This window comes from Diabrotica virgifera, chromosome 8, assembly GCF_917563875.1.
Source record: "Diabrotica virgifera virgifera chromosome 8, PGI_DIABVI_V3a".
Classification (NCBI taxonomy): Eukaryota; Metazoa; Arthropoda; class Insecta; order Coleoptera; family Chrysomelidae; genus Diabrotica; species Diabrotica virgifera.
Window position 1 is genome coordinate 215,636,718 of NC_065450.1, and position 20,285 is coordinate 215,657,002.

Sequence of the window (20,285 nt, forward strand, 5' to 3'; positions counted from 1 at the left end):
GTAGTTCATATTTTATACTGACTTGATGTAATATATTTAGGTACTAATCGTTGCAGTGCTTTTAAACTGTCTGCAAAAATAGCGGTGTCGTCTGCGAATCTTATGTTTTCAAGATTTCTCCGTTTATTGATATACCCTGTTCTTTCTCTGATATTCCTTCATTAAAAATAGCTTTAAAAATAGCTAAATATACGTTTGCTGAACAATAATTGTTTAGCTGAAACTAAAATATGTTTTTAATATAACACTTTTAGTACCTACCTATATTGTTGTGGATTACTACAAAATGTATACGTATCGTAATAATTTATTTTGACAGGATATTTTGGCACTACTTTGTGTTTTTTGAACAATTATAAAGAAAAAAAGAAGGTAACTTTGGTAACAAAAAACAAAATTGTTTTATTTCCACAGATCCAATGAATGATAATTTGTTATTCTGCAGATAGGCACTATTTGTGATAAACAGTTCAAATAAAATACAATAATGTTACAACTTAACACGTATTTGTGATAATTTTACGCGCGAAGTTCTTTTACAAACCAGTGCGCATTTCAAAATTAAACGTCTTGAAATGAACACGTATTTGAAAGCAGATATGCTCCGCCGTTTACGTGCCGAGTTCAAAACTACCCGGTCTTGAAATGAACACGGAAACGTAAATACGCACCCGGGCTACATGTCCTGTCCACTGCAGGCGGTTTCGCTTAATTACAGTGATATCTTTTCCACCAAACGTATGCTTGTAGATATTCTGCAGTTCAAAGTTATATCTACGCCTCCATATTCCGTTATCACAGACTGCTCTGAATATCTTACGTAGAACTTTTCTTTCAAAAATCGATAGAGCGGATTCATCTGTTTTAGTTAGCGTTCATGCCTCTGATCCATATGTGAGAACGGGGACTATAAATGTTCTGTACAGCCTTTTATACGAGTTTTTTTGAGACCGACGTTTGTTAGCTTTGTACTTTGATGGACCATGATAACACCTGTTTGCAATTTTATTCGCCTTTTTATTTCCTCAGATGTGTTATTATTGGGGTTAACCGATGTCCCTAGATATATGAACTCTTTGACCGCTTCGGAGTTTTGGTCATTGATGATTAGATCTGCGTCAACATTTCCAGCTCTTGTGTTTGTGTTAGTCGCCATGAATTTGGTTTTATTTTGATTTATATGTAACCCCATTTTGTTCTGCTGCTGCTACTAGATATTATATAGATACTAGATACTTGTTATAATGTCCACGTCGTCTGCATATGCTAGAATTTAGACTGATCCATTAAATATTGTTCCCCTGCTATCTAATTGACATGTCAGAAAAGCCAAATACGACCCGGACACATAAGAAGGAAAATCAGAGAAGAGAAAGAATAAGAAGCAATGGAAATATGGGAACAAATTGAGACTACAGTTAAAATACGATAGTTACAATGTACACAAGAATGTTAAATAACTCACAGGTGGACTGAGGCGGAGACTGAAAGGAAATCTAGCTGATTCTGGCAGAAACATCATCTTGGATAAACAGAGTAAAATAATAACGTGGAAAGAATTCCTGGAGGAACTATTTGAGGCCCAAAGAGATAACGCCTTGTTGATCGAATATTTGAGTGCAGGGTTGGCAGGTTTAAATCAAGGTTTAAATCAACTGGTTTTTTTAAGAAAAAACCTGTTTGTTTATTGAGCCTGTAAACTGGAGTTTTTATTTAAAGTTTTTAATACAGCAGCCGCAAATGAAAAAAATGAAGATAAATAAATTCTATTTTTTTAAAAGGCAAAGTTTATTTTTTACTTTCGAACTTAGTTATTTTGAATATTATTATTACCTTTGAAGATGTTTTTTTGTTATATTAATTTTTTGTGTGTGTAAATAAAAATGTAAGTTGTCTTAATAATTTTTTCATTGTTTATTACTATTATTTTATAAAGTAATTTATTGATTTGTAAAGTATTTAGACTTATTATACTTTGCATAAAATAAACCTGGTTTAAACCAAAAAAAACCCGTTTTTTTGTGCCAACCCTGTTTAGAGTGGTCGAAACCCAGATCCAACCTCTCTAAAGGCTAGATCTCCACCTATTTTAATAATATCTTTAAGTCAGCAACTTGATTTAACTTCGCATAGTACAGCGAGTATTAAATAAACAAACACATTAATTTTACTGTCGACGACTAGCTCTCAATACAAATAAAAGATTGGTTCTTGTTTATTCTAATCGAAGATACACCAAGTGTTATTCGCCGAAATTTAAGATGGAATTGGAATGTTTATAACAAACAAACAATAGTGGATTTTAAAACTTATAAGATTTTTGAACCTTTACAAAATCACTGAATTTTTTTGTTAGATTATATAATTAAGTATTTTCTATGGGAAATAAGCCACAATTTTGCTAAAAATGAATTTATTAACGTTTCGAAGCCCAAATCGGGTTTAGTTGTCAAAATACAAAATACTATTAAAATAAACAAAAATGTTGTTGCTAAGTAAAAAAATTCTTCTAATAATTTATTTAATCTGACTCATTTATATTGGCAATTCAGACGTATATTATACATTTTAAAGTAGAAGGCTTTAAAATGATGTCGCCAATATTTATGAGTTGCGTTCCTGGGACGACTTTACTAAAAGATAGTTCATTCGATTACATGAAATCAATCCCAACTCAAGAATATCCGTCGCAAAAAAATCATAGCATGTGATCTGTCTTTAAAACGACAACCAAATGCAACGATGACAGTAAAATTCTCGCGTTAGAGATTCCATAGTAAATCACGAGGGAAAACCAGGAAAAAACCTCGTGATACTATCCCGACATCGTAAGTATCTGGTCTTACATTTAATTTACCTTAAAAAAAAACTAATACCAAATTCTGACTTTAATATGTTTATATAATATTTACTTTGTGACGATCCTTGGACCATATTCTTCGCAAATTGTTACTATAATAAATTTACATTCAAGATGCAGTAGAAATGAACAAACCAGGACACGTTAAATGCTAATAGGAGCACTCCCGAATCATAATTTACAATGTATTGTTATGATCTGCTTCTTATTACTTTTATATTACATAATTATTATTTACTTGATCAATTATTTAATTAACGCAAATCATACATAAAAAATTAAGAAAGAATCTCAGGGTGCCTTTTTATAATATAAAAAAATGTCTAAATTATCTTACGTTATACTTATCTTCTCTCGTGGTTTCAGTATCTCTTAGTTGATCCTTATCGGGATAAAATAGGAAAAGGAAATAAATAGACAAATCATAAATAAAAACATACAATTACCTTTATTATCAAAAGCAATGTTCTGTAAATTTATCAATTAAATTCTATGGGCATAACTATAATTGTCCAAAAGAAACTTTTACCATATAAATTAATCTAATTCAAACGAATATTTATCGCTTTGTTCTTGATACCATTAATAAACCCAGCTAAACAAACAAATATAGTATTCGCAAAATTACTTATACTTCCTATTAAATTTTTGAAATGTTGGAATCTTAAATTCATATGCTTTTACGTAAAAAAATTAACTTCTGATTATAAAAAAAATCTATCACATAGGTTATTGACTGACCTTTTTGATTCACACACAATGATGTCTCCTCTTGACCCAAACAGCTCCTCCATGTTGATTATGTTAGGCTACCAATCAAAGCCCTCTCCGTTCTCAGCAAACAATCCAGCAGGATACCAGCAACTATTTCTCCAACACAAGCCAGGCTTCCTTTGACCAGGACTCGTTCAATAAACTCCAAATCTCTCTCCTCTCTTTCTCTCAACAATAATCTCCTGAGACCCAAGTACCTTTTTTACTTGGTGTCACAAATAATTTTAATAACGATAATTCTTGTAACTTACTCTCTTGGACTTTACAGAATCAAAGAGGTATTTCTTCTTGATTTGATTTGTCTCTCGTTCCACTTTTCAGCTACTCTCACTTATCAAACACAACCACTAGTACTTGCTTCTGAACTACTCACGAAAACTTTTGACTGCTCCTCTTGGCTGCCAGTAACACAAAATCTTTTCTTTTCCAAACTGTCTCAACATTCAAAACAAAACTTTCCCCATTCCAAATTTCCAAGCCAATCAGAAACATTTCTCTCGCCCCATTCTTTTTTTTTCATTCGAAAACCCACTCATACTTTTCAAAATTATTCCTACCATCATACTAATTACTTTCGGGAAATTCTACAAAATTTACTCGGGGTTAAACAAAAAGATTAAAAAATTCCAAACTTTCTTTACCTTAATTTTCTAAGAACTAATTACCTATGGCTTCTATCTTTCCCGTAATAAACAGTCGGTTTAAAATACTAATCCTAAATAACTTTCACTTCACTTTTATTTACAAAAATGTTTTTAATATTCTTTATGGAAAAATTCATTAAGGAGAAACCATTTTGCGTTGAAAGCTAACTTCTAATAAATATTTACAAATCAATATACAGGGTGTATCAAATTTATGTGCCCGCGTTATATTAAAAACAATTTAAAATTTTTATTCTATCTTTGATTGATAAATTGAAACACAATAGTATGTATAAACTTTGGAAATCATGATTTTGGGATTTAGGTACAATGTATATACATTGTAAATTATGATTCGGGAGTGCTCCTAATAGCATTTAACGTCTCTTGGTTTGTTTATTTCTACTGCATCTTGATTGTAAATTTAATATAGTTTGATTAGTAACCTTTGTATGTCCTCATGTGATTTTAACAGAAAAACTAATACCGATATTGACATCAGCGAAACTGAGAAGAAAAATAGATGCTCAAAACATCGAGAGCATAAAAGAAAAACGAGAAACTTCAACCAAATGAAGCAATTAAGAGCTAATGAAAGTTAAGATAAATCTTCTTGCAGTAATTGAAAGAATGGCGAATAGAATGCAAATATCACTCGTGAATTTAATCAAACATACTATACCTAAAGATAAAGTTTCCAACATAATATATGATTTAATCTCATACCTCTATTAATTATAACGTAAATCATATCTTGTTCATTTAATGAAGGAATGAGAGTTAGTTTATCATTATGGATTTTATTACAGGTACATTAAATAGTTATTAGAAAGTACTTAAAATACCTTCTTTTATCGTTTTATCACACCAGGATATCCTTATGTAAAAGTGCTTTGTTAAAATTGCGTTTAATAACGGTACAAATTATTGATAGTAATGAAGAACACTTATATGCTACATATAAATGCAAAGCCAAAGGTGTTATTGTTTGTTGCCATATCTCCTAAATCAGTGGTGCTCAGACTTATACTGCGTGGGATCTACCACATAAACTTCAAGCTTCCAACGATCGACTGATAGTAAAAAAAACAATTTTGAAAATGAAACACTTTATTGCACATTTCTATTTGATAAAAAGTTGTAATTACAGAGAGTCGTAATTAAAATCATGTTTTTCACCTTAATTTTATTTGGATGTTGATGCATGGCACTGCGTATCATCCACAAGTTTTTCATATTATGATGGTACGTAATTACCGAGGACCAAAAATGATTACGAAAATGATTACCAAAATCAGTTAGCCGATTACGATACTTTGATTTTACTACCTTAATTTGGGGAAATGCAGACTGACACAAGTATGTTGATCCAATAATGTTGTGAATTGCAGAGCTACTTGGCTGAAAGACGGATATTTGTCTGGCGATGTAAAAGGCAAAAAAATTTCGTATTGGTCGCTCTGGACGGAAATTAGCTGATTGAATCTAATTGAAAGTAATAGAGATTTCAGTGGCAATTTTTTTCATCTCTTCACAAGAAAATTGATTAGACATAAATATTACGTCTCTTAAGCTGGCAGAGCAAGGTCAGCAGAATCGAAAAATTTTTTGTGCAAAATTTAAGGCTAATTAAAGGCTAATTAAATGCCCTAATTAAAAATTTAGGGCTCAATTAGTTTGCCGTAAAATGAATGTTCTGCTAGCTTAAGTTTAAGTCAGCAGAACAATGCGAAAAACAGTGCTAAAACTATTTAATTCGCAATTCTATTGAGCCCTGAATTAAAGACTATTTAAAGGCTCTAAGAAAAACCAAAAATGAAATTGATTGAATAAACGATTTTCCGAAAAATTAACCATATCTGTAATCAGAAGTTCGAACCAGCAGAGCAATGCAGAAAAAGTAATAAAAACTATTTTAATCGAATTTAATCCAACGTCATATTTAAAGGCTATTTAAAGGCTCTAAGAAAAACCGAAAATGAAATTGATTGGAAAAACGATTTTCCGAAAAATTTCCCATTTCTATAATCAGAAGCTCGAACGAGCAGAGCAATACAGAAAAAGTTATAAAAACTATTTAAATCGAAATTTATCCAACGTCATATTTAAAGGCTTTTTAAAGGCTCTAAGAAAAACCGAAAATAAAATTGATTGGAAAAACGATTTTCCGAAAAATTTACCATATCTATAATCAGAAGCTCGAACGAGCAGAGCAATGCAGAAAAGGAAATAAAAACTATTTTAAACGAAATTTATCCAACGTCATATTTAAAGACTATTTAAAGGCTCTAAGATAAACCGAAAATGAAATTGATTGGAAAAACGATTTTCCGAAAACTTAACCATTTCTATAATCAGAAGCTCGAACGAGCAGAGCAATGCAGAAAAAGAAATAAAAACTATTTCAATCGAAATTTATCCAACGTCATATTTAAAGGCTCTTTAAAGGCTCTAAGAAAAACCAAAAATGAAATTGATTGGAAAAACGATTTTCCGAAAAATTTACCATATCTATGATCAGAAGTTCGAACCAGCAGAGCAATGCAGAAAAAGTAATAAAAACTATTTGAATCGAATTCAATCCAACGTCATATTTAAAGGCTATTTAAAGGCTCTAAGAATAACCGAAAATGAAATTGATTGGAAAAACGATTTTCCGAAAAATTTACCATTTCTATAATCAGAAGCTCGAACGAACAGAGCAATACAGAAAAAGTTATAAAAACTATTTAAATCGAAATTTATTCAACGCCATATTTAAAGGCTATTTAAAGGCTCTAAGAAAAACCTATAATGAAATTGATTGGAAAAACGATTTTCCGAAAACTTAACCATTTCTCTAATCAGAAGCTCGAACCAGCAGAGCAATGCAAAAAAAGTAATAAAAACTATTTTAAACGAAATTTATCCAACGTCATATTTGAAGGCTCTTTAAAGGCTCTAAGGAAAACCGAAAATGAAATTGATTGGAAAAACGATTTTCCGAAAACTTAACCATTTCTATAATCAGAAACTCGAACGAGCAGAGCAATGCAGAAAAAGTTATAAAAACTTTTTTTCCTTAGAGCCTTTAAAGAGCCTTTAAATATGACGTTGGATTAATTTCGTTTAAAATAGTTTTTATTACTTTTTCTGCATTGCTCTGCTCGTTCGAGCTTCGGATTATAGAAATGGTTAAGTTTTCGGACAATCGTTTTTCCAATCAATTTCATTTTCGGTTTTTCTTAGAGCCTTTAAAGAGCCTTTAAATATCACGTTGGATAAATTTCGTTTAAAATAGTTTTTATAACTTTTCCTGTATTGCTCTGCTCGTTCGAGCTTCTGATAATAGAAATGTTAAATTTTTCGGATAATCGTTTTTCCAATCAATTTCATTTTCGGTTTTCCTTAGAGCCTTTAAAGAGCCTTTAAATATCACGTTGGATAAATTTCGTTTAAAATAGTTTTTATAACTTTTTCTGTATTGCTCTGCTCGTTCGAGCTTCTGATAATAGAAATGTTAAATTTTTCGGATAATCGTTTTTCCAATCAATTTCATTTTCGGTTTTCCTTAGAGCCTTTAAAGAGCCTTCAAATATGACGTTGGATAAATTTCGTTTAAAATAGTTTTTATTACTTTTTTTGCATTGCTCTGCTGGTTCGAGCTTCTGATTAGAGAAATGGTTAAGTTTTCGGAAAATCGTTTTTCCAATCAATTTCATTATAGGTTTTTCTTAGAGCCTTTAAATAGCCTTTAAATATGACGTTGAATAAATTTCGATTTAAATAGTTTTTATAACTTTTTCTGTATTGCTCTGCTCGTTCGAGCTTCTGATTATAGAAATGGTAAATTTTTCGGAAAATCGTTTTTCCAATCAATTTCATTTTCGTTTATTCTTAGAGCCTTTAAATAGCCTTTAAATATGACGTTGGATTGAATTCGATTCAAATAGTTTTTATTACTTTTTCTGCATTGCTCTGCTGGTTCGAACTTCTGATCATAGATATGGTAAATTTTTCGGAAAATCGTTTTTCCAATCAATTTCATTTTTGGTTTTTCTTAGAGCCTTTAAAGAGCCTTTAAATATGACGTTGGATAAATTTCGATTGAAATAGTTTTTATTTCTTTTTCTGCATTGCTCTGCTCGTTCGAGCTTCTGATTATAGAAATGGTTAAGTTTTCGGAGAATCGTTTTTCCAATCAATTTCATTTTCGGTTTATCTTAGAGCCTTTAAAGAGCCTTTAAATATGACGTTGGATAAATTTCGTTTAAAATAGTTTTTATTTCCTTTTCTGCATTGCTCTGCTCGTTCGAGCTTCTGATTATAGATATGGTAAATTTTTCGGAAAATCGTTTTTCCAATCAATTTTATTTTCGGTTTTTCTTAGAGCCTTTAAAAAGCCTTTAAATATGACGTTGGATAAATTTCGATTTAAATAGTTTTTATAACTTTTTCTGTATTGCTATGCTCGTTCGAGCTTCTGATTATAGAAATGGGAAATTTTTCGGAAAATCGTTTTTCCAATCAATTTCATTTTCGGTTTTTCTTAGAGCCTTTAAATAGCCTTTAAATATGACGTTGGATTAAATTCGATTAAAATAGTTTTTATTACTTTTTCTGCATTGCTCTGCTGGTTCGAACTTCTGATTATAGATATGGTTAATTTTTCGGAAAATCGTTTATTCAATCAATTTCATTTTTGGTTTTTCTTAGAGCCTTTAAATAGCCTTTAATTCAGGGCTCAATAGAATTGCGAATTAAATAGTTTTAGCACTGTTTTTCGCATTGTTCTGCGGACTTAAACTTAAGCTAGCAGAACATTCATTTTACGGCAAACTAATTGAGCCCTAAATTTTTAATTAGGGCATTTAATTAGCCTTTAATTAGCCTTAAATTTTGCACAAAAAATTTTTCGATTCTGCTGACCTTGCTCTGCCAGCTTAAGAGACGTATAAATATTACAATATCTGTTCTTTTTTAAAATCAGCGAAGCATCTATCAAACTCACTACGAACTGCTTGCAGCTCAGTCTCCTAATAATAAACATAATTCAAATGAGAGTTACCCGTTTTTCAACGATGGAAAGTTGTTTAAATCCTTTCTGTTCATTTGATTAATCAATAATTTCAATTTGTCGATAAAAGATTGTAGGTACTGTGCTCATCACATCGATAATAATTGTTTTATTTTTATCCTGTAGTTCCAAATTAAAGAGGTTCAAATAATTTGCTAAATCTGATACGAAAGCCAGATCACTGAGCCATTTTTTGGTTTTGAAGTAGATGAGCGTCGTTCCCTCGTTCTTCTAGAAAACAAATTATTTCGAAAAGTAACTCCTGGAACCTATCTAAAAAATTTCCACGTCTCAACCACCTCACATCTGTATGCAAAAGTAAATCAGTGTGTTCCGCAGAGTCGCTAGCTTTCAATTGCGCTTTAAAAAGACGTAGTTGCAAGCTTCGCGCCCTGATTGAATTCACAATTTTTGTTGTCATCTTCATGACGTCTTTCATATTTAAAATTTTGGAACACAAAAATTGGTGGTGAACGATGGAAAGTCATCGTTAGCTCGACACAGTGCAACACATCCATTGTTAATGCCAGTCATGGATGGTGCACCATCTGTTGTAACACACACTAGTTTGTAAATCGGTAGCTCCTATTATTTTACAAAATTAAAAAAAAAACGTTGTATATCTTCTCCGCAAATTTTTTCTTTCAGGTGCATAGTTAACAATTCTTCTTTAGCCAACATATCAGAAAATACCATCCGAATAAAAATAACAACTGGGCGGTATCATTAATATCAGTTGAGTCATCAAATTGCAAAGAAAAGTATATTATACACTTCATAGTATCACTTTTAACTTTGCTTTCCAAATCTTTCCCATGATTTAGATACGTCTATAGAGCGTTTCACGTTAAGTATTGAACATTGCGGAGATAGCCGCATGATAGTAACCGTTGGACGTTACAACAGGACTTCTTTGATAGCAGACATAATAGGTTTGTTCGTAGAATGATCAGCAACCATTGCCAACCGTCAGACGCAAGCGCGTTCGTAGTCTACGAACTCGAACTGTTAACTGCGCAGCGCTAACTGTTAACTGCGCATGCGTCTGATGGTTGGCAACGGTTGCTGATCGATTGGATCGTACTACGAACAAACCTATTATCTTTTCCATTTGTATTTTTCCGAGAATCGCGATCGACTTCAAAAACTTTGGCGATCGACCGGTCGATCACGATCGACTCTTTGAGCACCACTGTCCTAAATGGTAACTACGACCATGGATTTACCATTTTTGAAGTTTACCGAATCAGTGTTAATTTGATACCGGCAAAAGAAAATAGTCAAGAAATAAATATGACTCGTATGCACGCCAATGGTGAATATAAAAGTAATTGTATGTCAAAAAATGTGCAATAACTACCTCTTAAAACCTACCAAATTTCATTTGCATATTTCAACCGGTTTTAGAGCAATAAATAAATCGTCAGTTTGTATAAGAAAAATTGCAACATCCCGTATCTCGGAAACGAAGCATTTGCGGACATAGGTTTATCAAGCAAACGGTTATTATTTTTTCATACAGAATTACCCCTTAAAGTTTTTCGTACTTATTTAAAAACACCCTGTATTGACGAAAAACAAGGCTAGTTATTAAAGTACCTAACTTTTTTATTGTCCAACATAACCGAATGAATAAAAAACAGAATGTTAAGAAATCCTGGGGCTTAGTTGGGTTTTAATTTCAATATTTTATTAAGGCTAGAACATTCCACAGGGTGTTGTGAAAATTGAGAAAAAAAAAACGAGTTTGATTGATACACCCGGTAATCAATGAAAATTTACCTGTCTAGCAACAATATTATTACAGCGATATTGTTAAAGAATAAGGTTATAACAAATTAAAAAAATTACTTAAATCGGACAACAGGTTTAGGAGATCCGAGACATCAAAAATTACCCATTTTTGAGGTGCCCGTTTTTCGTGCTGTTGAGTGTATTTTGATATGCTGGTGTTATCGATTTGTGATAGCATGAATCATTTCATACAATTATTATCAATGAATAAATATAGAATATCCGGTATTTTCAGTAAATAATCACAGAACGTGAATCTTTATGAAGGCTTCAATAAACACTATTGTTAAGGTACTATGTAATAATAGTCTTGAAAAAATTATTACATATTTTTGAACATTTGAAGCGTTTAATCTTTGTGTTCCAAAAAAGCCAACTGCCTTACATTCTTATACCATGGACCATTGTATTGTAGGTCTGTATGGTAGGTCCATTTCTACCTCTTGGTTCTATTCTCATTCTTTTGTCGTATTCTATTGGCTCTTTTATACACTGTGTCGGTAAAGTATGGAACAAATTCTTTTTTAGCTAAACAGAGCATTTTAAGAAATAATCCTGAAACACGTCGATTTTTGATTTTAATTTACCGTATTTTAAAATAATATTCTAATATACAGGGTGAATTACTTTCGAGTAATGACGTCACCGTCATTTTTTTTTAAATGGAACACCCCTATTTTGTCTCCTAGCTGAGCAGATTCCAAAAATGTATCACATGTTGATTCAAATTGGTACAGGGTGGACAAAATACAATAGCTTTGAGTATACTCATAATATTAAATTTTAATTAATTTTTGATATTAAATTAAAATATTAAATTAAACAATATCAAAAATTAATTAAAATCAAAAACTAATTAAAATATCAAAAATACAATAAGTATTTTTGATAATATTGTTAATTTAATTAACGCATTACTTTATGAACACACACAAAGCTACTGTATTTTTGTCCAACCTGTACCAATTTGAATCAACAGGTGATACATTTTTGGAATCAGCTCAGCTAGAGTAATCCGAAAATTGAAACAAATTGGGGGTGTTCCATTTAAAAAAAAATGACGGTGACGTCATTACTCGAAAGTAATTCACCCTGTATATTAGAATATTATTTTAAAATACGGTAAATTAAAATCAAAAATCGACGTGTTTCAGGATTATTTCTTAAAATGCTCTGTTTAGCTAAAAAAGAATTTGTTCCATACTTTACGGACACAGTGTATATTCCTATTCCTTCCCTCTTTTCTGGTTTCTTCCAGTTTTTATCTAATTCATTGTAAAAGCTGTCTATATCTGCCTCTGTGCTATCAGATGTCGGCGCGTCTGATGTAATGATGTTTAATAAACTATAGTCTGTTTTTAAACCAAGAGGAGTAATTCAAATTTCTCGCGCCGTAAATCTTGTTTGTAATTGGTCCAACCTCAGGCAAGTTTACTCCACTGTTATCAAATTTTTACTTGGCACTTGGGCACTACAGAAGCCCAAGTTTAGCCTTGGCCTCCTTTATTTTTTGCCTCCACCCTTGCTTGTCTGTGGCTGCTCTTCTCCAGACAAGGACTCCTAAAAGGGCTTGTGCGTCGCTGTTTACTGTGTCTTCCAGCGCTTTCCTGGCTTTCCAACCGGTCTCTTTCCCTGCATTCTACCATTCAGTGCTCTTTTTGCTAGCCTATCAAATTTTGACACTGTTGGTATTTCATAGCGACGCGACGGTTAAACTGCAAAACCTCGTAAGTCGATTTTTGGTTCGTTATGACTTTATACTTTGTTGGTTTATAATTTTACAGATCTTTTAAACTACATACTACTTTTTGTAAGTCAATATTAAAATTTAACTAAAATTTAACTAGTACCATTAAATTTTAATATTGACTTACAAGCTTTCGTAGTTTAAAAGATATGTAAAATTATAAACCAACAAAGTATAAAAGTCATAACGAACCAAAAATCGACTTACGAGGTTTTGCAGTTTAACCGTCGATAGGTTAATTAAGTTATATCAGTGATTTTTTGTATTTTATGCGTTATTCCTTTGAATTTTAGATTTTTAGTCTGTTTTTATATAAAATGTTTTTAGAACTCTTTAGCGACGTATTAGTATAATGTATGATATGATATGATATTTATGGATTACCGTCAGAGGCCGATATGATCAACCAAAAAAGAAGATGTATTTGGCGATATTTCTTGTGACTTTCTTGGGTGTGAATCTGTCTTTTTAGTTTACTCCTATTGGTTTAAAAACAAAGCTTAGGTACAGTTAATAAAATAAAAGTTCGAGACCATTATACAGATTGTTTAGTTTTAAATTAGTTATACTGCCTATAAATGGCAAGACTGTGTTGCCGCTACCCACCTAATGCACTTCGTCATACTACAGTGACAATGCAACTCATTCATCAGCAATGTTGCCAATTTTAACGCTTCCTTCAGTCATGTATATCCATTTGAAAACTAAACGTATTGTATATAGTTTGTTACATGGTGTTATGTTTGGCTTATGGTGTTAACATACTTCTTGAAAACGTATTTAAAGTGAATTTGATCAACGCACAGTTTGTTTTATTCATTTTTTTAAATTTATTTTCAGTGCAAAGGCCACCTCGTACCCCACGAACAGAGCAAGTCCATCCAGTGTTGCAACGACAAAGACTTCTGCAACCTGTCGCTGCTTCCTACCTATCCAGAGCGACCGACGCCAGAAACTCCCGGTTTCGGTACCCCTGACAACCTGCCATTCACCGTCCTCCTTACCACTATCACCTTCTGCCTTACTCTAGTTCTTCTGATCGTCGCCATAGTGTTCATGAAGAACAGGAGGAAAGATGTGCAGAGGAAGTTCGGATTGTATGGCAAAGGATATACCGGCGAGAAATACCCCCAAATGGAAGTAAGTACAACTGTTTTTCAGATCGTGTGAATATAGATGTCTTCTTCATCCTAGTCCTAGACCTTGAATTTTCAAACATGATATTACCGGAGAACGGCAGTTCTCGCCAGTGTCGCACACCCACACCCCTTTACATGCGACACTATACTATATAATATATACGAAATTTTCGATTTTCTAAATCTGACTAAATTGAAAATTGGGCCAACTCCCATCTTAAAGTTCGGGAAAATACTCACCCATTCCTATGTCAACTATCCATTTTGGTCCAAGGGTGTGGATTTTACGGCCCTTCCTATTTCGGGTCTGTTTTTCGTTCTCGTCCCCAAAACTCCCAAAAACTTCGAAAATTTAAGTCCGACCTTTGCGGCTTCTAATAGTACTGATCATTACCTTTCCAACCCATGTCTAATTTTGAAAATCGGTTATATCATTCAAAAGTTACCGAGCTCAGAAATACGACTCAATTTCTATTTAAAAAAGGAAAAATGTTTGTGGATATGTATGTACCTATGTATTACGTATGTGACTGGAAAAGTTAAACCGATCTGAATTTTTTTTCTGTGTTTGAAGAGGGGGTCAGGGCCGATTCAGAACCGGTGTAGTTTGTGACTTTTGACCACCCATAAGCCAGCTATAGGACTTATTAGGTACAAAACGGCATATTTTTTGGGGGTATATCTTCGGTTCAAGAAGAGACAGGAGAACCGCAAATACACCAAATCAATAGTGTTGAGTTAAACTTTCAAATGGTGTGTAAGACGTCACGATCAGACATACAGTGGGTGGTCATATTATTAGAGCCACCTCAGAAAATTTTACTTTTGTTTAATAATGGTATGTAAGTTTTTTCTTTATACGGTCCGCGTTGCCTTTGAAACTTTAGAAATGGATGCCATGTTTCTGTTGGAGTGATTAGTATTGAATATTAAAGTTTTAATTTCTGCTATTTTCCTTGGTGAGATGTCTTTGGATTTCCCATGATGTTCTGGTACCACTAGTGTAACGAACGCGCAATTTTTACTAAATTCACAAAAAATAGTATAGGCCTGTCAGAATGTCACTACAAAGAAAGTTTATAATAACTCTAAACACCAAGATTACAAAATAATAAGCACACGAGTTGCAAGCTCGGCTGGGCAGCACTGACAAACAATGGCATCTGAGTAACGCATTGCCACACATGTGTGTTGCCACTATTGTCAGACTATTTATTGCACTTTCATAAAGTGTAACAAGACAGCCAAATGGAAACAAATCGGTTAATATATGATACAGCTCAATTATATACCCTTCCTCTAAAATAGTTTAAAACATTGAATTTTACTAGGTGGCTCTAATAATATGATCACCCACTGTACACACAGCTCAGTATAGCCGAAAAACTGAAAAACTAAACTTTGAAAATTTTGGTTTTTAGACAATTACTCAAAATTTCAACCTACGAATTGCGCCAATAACTGAGCGTTTGCAGAAGGACTCTAGACGAATCTAACGGTGTATATGATACCTCATATCCGGGAAAATTTGAATTTTTAAGTTATAGGCTTCATAAGTAGGTATGATCAAATCTATTATCTATGGAAAAAAAAACGGGTTTTCAAGCTCAATAATTCCTGTAATAGCTTCAGTTATCATACTTGACCTTAGATGCATCAGATACTACTTGTCCATATGTTTCAAACTCATGTTTAGTGATCAAAATCGGTTAAGCCGTTTAGAAGGTATTAAGCTACAAAACAAAAGTATAATCCAATTAACGATTATTCCCGAAATGGTTTATGTAGTTGTAGTGGTTACCGCTAAATTTGATCTGGCAACGGGCAATCCGAGTTTATTAACCGGCCATCCCAATATTTTTTTTCAATCTATTTCTTATAAAAAAAAATCTAGTGTACATTCGATGGACACTAGATCATTTGGGAGGTAATACGACAAAGGCGACCATTTATAAAACTTAACGTGTAATCGAGAAACGTTGCATTCAACTTCATACATTTAATTTATAAATAACTTTGAAAAACTCCTGATACAAGAATAAAAAACCGCTAAACGCTGTAAAGATGAGTGGCGCATACAATATTCCAGCTACAAAAGATCTGATATGAATATTATGTGGTAATATATGTGTATTATATGAAAATGTATTTTCATTTTGATGCAAAACAAAATTCTAGTTTTATTTTAAAATATTTTTCCATAATATTTGCTAAATTTGAAGTAAACGCGCCACAAAAGAGTTTCAAAATTCAAACTGTATCAAAGTTACTCTTTTGTGGCGCGTTTTACTTCAAATTTAGCAAATATTATGGAAAAATCTTAAAATAAAACTAGAATTTTGTTTTGCATCAAAATGAAAATACATTTTCGCGCCAAGTAATATTCATATCAGATCTTTTGTAGCTGGAATATTGTATGCGCCACTCATTTTTACGGCGTTTAGCGGTTTTTTATTCTTGTTATACTGTCTCCATTTTTCTCTGTCCTCTGCAACTCTGAAGCAAAAGTTAGTGAAGCTCCGACCTCTTTTGCTTTTGTAATGTAGTCCAAATACCTTGTTAGTGATCTTCCCAGGTCTCTCGATCCTTGCAATCCCTTACAATGTCTGCTTCTCTGGACAACCTCTAGGCACCACATGACAAAAGTAAACAGTGATTTTTTCAGTCACAATGTTTCGAAATCTACTTGTAACATGCACCTGTCTAAAAATATACCTACTCGTTGGTTCTTCTTGCGGATATTCGCAACATTCTTCACCAGCAAAACATTTCAAACGCGTCTATAGTGCGTTTATCAACTTCCTTCAACTTTCAGATCCATATAGAAAAATGGAGAAAGCCATTGTTTTTATGTACAAGCCTTATCTTTGTATCCATGGTGATGTTGTGGCTTTTCCATACTGTAGTGAGCTTTGTTGTTGCTCCCTTAGCCATGTCTGACTTTTTTTTTATTTCTTTGGTACATCCTCCTGAACTAGTTATGAGGGTGCCCAGATACACACATTGATTTACCACTTCGATGTCATTGATTCTGGCTGGTTGTTATTTCTTCTATCTTTGATAATAATTGAATAATTATTATTTATGTACATACCTACTTCCAAACTCACTGTTTCTATTCGTTAGCTCCATCAATTCTTCCTAGGATTTGACGAAAAGCGTTGTATCATATGTGTATCTTAAGTTGTTGATTATTCTGCCGATAATGGATATGTCCCTTTCCATTCTGAGATTAATGGCTTATCATGAAGCCTTGTTGTACACCCTTGCCAACCCTGAACGTCTCTAACAGTTCTCCATGTGCCTTCACTTTTGCTCATTTGTCTACATAGAGGTTTACTAGCAATGCCACTAAATAGAAGGTAGATGTAGTGACTAAAATTTCCTTTACTGAGTGATCCTCAATATGTTAGTAAAAAAAATTAAGTGAAATCTATTTTACAGGTCCATGGTCCTTTGGTAAGCTTAATGGAACAATCCAGCGGATCTGGTTCTGGTCTTCCGATCCTAGTACAAAGAACAATTTCGAAGCAGATCCAAATGGTTCATTCGGTGGGTAAAGGACGATATGGTGAAGTTTGGTTGGCGAAATGGAGAGGCACCAAGGTGGCAGTCAAAGTATTTTTCACTACAGAGGAACAGAGTTGGTTCAGAGAAACTGAGATATACCAGACTGTTTTGATGAGGCATGAGAATATACTGGGATTTATAGCTGCCGATATAAAAGGTAAGATAAAAAGTAGTGTAGTGAGTCTTAGCAGAGAGTACTTTTCTCCTCTGATTATGTAGCCTAGATATTCCAGTTTTTTCGTTTGTATGGTTTTTATGACTTCGCATTCCTTCCCCATCTTCAGCAAAACATCTTGATCAGTGCGTTATTACTACCACAACAATTGAAGTTTTTGTTGTTATTCCAATGCCACGAAAATTTAACAAACCTAAGTTTCACATATATAAAATAAATAACGCAAAACTCTCTTTATAGGTACCGGAAGTTGGACCCAAATGTTGCTGATAACGGACTACCACGAATGTGGTAGTCTTTATGATTATCTTCAGGACAACTGTTTGGATCCATTGAGGCTCCTGCTTATGGCTCAAAGTATAGCATCTGGACTTTCGCACCTCCACATCGAAATATATGGCACCAAAGGAAAACCGGCTATAGCTCACCGAGACATCAAGAGCAAGAATATTTTAGTGAAGCGGAATGGGGAATGCTGCATAGCAGACTTTGGACTTGCTGTGAAGTATTTGTCCGAAACTAAGGTAATCTATTATTTAGTAATACAATTTAATTTGAAAATGTATCGAATTTATTCATGTACAATTTATTATAGTGGGACATATTATGTCCCAGACTGTTTTCAGCTCCCGGCCTAACAGACCCAAGTTGTTTACCAAGTAACCTTTTGTATGATTTATGATGTTCTATTCCTTCTCGACTTTTGGAGTAAATTCTTTCTTGTTTCTTGTAAATACTATTTGTGATGTTATTTATTCCTAGAACATTGAATGTTGTATAAATAGTAGGTTTTTGTAATTAGCAGGGCAGTTTTGAATTTGAAAACGTCGGTTTACTTTGATATGTAACGGGCGCGGTATATTTTTGAATTTGTAATTTTAGATAAATTATTAGATTCAGTGTAATAAATAAATTAGATATGAGGCACAAGTAGTGTCACGAAGGTTTTATCAAAGGTACCGAAGACGCATAAGTGGCGTCAGTAGTACTGTGTTAATAAATGAACGATTTAATTATGAGGTACCAGCCAAATGGCACTTGTTCGAGATGGACACCGAACGTGTTAATTCATTAATCTCGTAGTTTCTCTGATTCTCCATGTGACATTTTCCTCTTGCAAATTCTCAGTATTTTTCTCTAATATCTTGAGTTGTGCTTAATTTTTTTTGTCATTACCCAGGTCTCACAACCGTAAGTGTCTATGGGTTTCTCAAGTTATTTGGCGTAAAATATATTTCTAGCTCATCCATCACTTTTAAATTGTATTTAAAGTTCTTACAATGTTGTGACTAGTTACCTTCAAATGACATAGGAAGTGCATTCTTACATCTCATATGTATATGTGGATTGTCTGTTTCAAGTCGGTTCACAAATTCTTTTGTGACATTATTTATAGACCGCTTACAACCTGCCTATTTCGTTCCGGAAGCTTCTGTCGTCAAACTGTCTAATCACTCTCTGCTACCAGCATTAATGTTTAGTTTTAGTTGACTTTATTTATTTTTAATAACTTCTAAACAAATGAAAAACACTGAATTTATATCTTTTATATTACAAACTACGATATCTAATTTATTTATTACACCAAATCTACTAATTTATCTATGGTGTATTCCACGAATATACGACTGTTTTGGATTATCGCGACAAAGAATATTTTAGTGTGCAACATAAGAAGTACGAAAGTATTTTGCTCTAATAATTACTCCAATAAGTACAGTGTAATTTGCAATTTACTTTCGTTCTTCATATTTTTTGCACAGTAAAATATTCGTTGTCGCGATAATCCAAGAAGGATATTCGTGGAATGGGGTATAATTACAAATTCAAAAATTATACCGTGTCCGTTACACTGATGGTTTCAAATTCACAACTAAACTTCTAATTCCAAAAATGTCTATTTATATAGTTATGTACAATTAGTCTACTGATTTCCAGAAAAATCGAAAGGTATAATAAAAAAAGGTTTATAGATGGCTTTCTAGAAGCGCCGATTGTAACAAGTTTCTATTTGTCTCGCCTGCAGAGAGGGTCAGACAGTTTGACCACAGAAGTTTCCGGAACGAAATAGGTCAGGTTGTGAGTGGCCTATAAATAATGTCACACTATCCTTAATAATTTATTTTCTACTTTTGTACTTTTTATTAGAATCTAATTTTAGTTATTAAAACCTGTATCAACTGCTTGATTTATACATCATAAGATACCTTTACATTTCATCACACATATAATAAAAGCTTCATATTGTTTTCAGGAGATAGACGTCCCTCCAAACGTAAGATCTGGAACCAGGAGGTATATGGCACCAGAACTTCTGGATAAATCAATGAATGTCCACAACTTTGAAGCACATAAGATGGGCGACATGTACGCATTTGCATTGGTCATGTGGGAGTTGGGCAGGAGGTGTGTCACTGGTGACAAACTCAAGGTATGCTTACTGTTTAAATAGTTTCTTCAGAATGAAAAAACATTTTGTGTGTATTTCGCACCTTAATATTTTTTGACTGCCCATAACCAACATAT

At 33.0% G+C, this 20,285-nt stretch overlaps 1 protein-coding gene across 4 annotated transcripts in view; it reads left to right on the forward strand.

The window, feature by feature from the left end:
* LOC126889501 (bone morphogenetic protein receptor type-1B) overlaps positions 1-20,285 on the forward strand; it is a 233,443-nt gene that overhangs the window by 203,912 nt on the left and 9,246 nt on the right. For all 4 annotated transcript variants that reach the window (XM_050657839.1, XM_050657838.1, XM_050657840.1 and 1 more), the window contains exons 3-6: positions 13,716-14,015; positions 17,459-17,741; positions 18,000-18,283; positions 20,014-20,190. In XM_050657839.1, the coding sequence (XP_050513796.1) occupies positions 13,716-14,015; positions 17,459-17,741; positions 18,000-18,283; positions 20,014-20,190 (1,044 nt within the window). The remainder of the gene's footprint in view (positions 1-13,715; positions 14,016-17,458; positions 17,742-17,999; positions 18,284-20,013; positions 20,191-20,285) is intronic.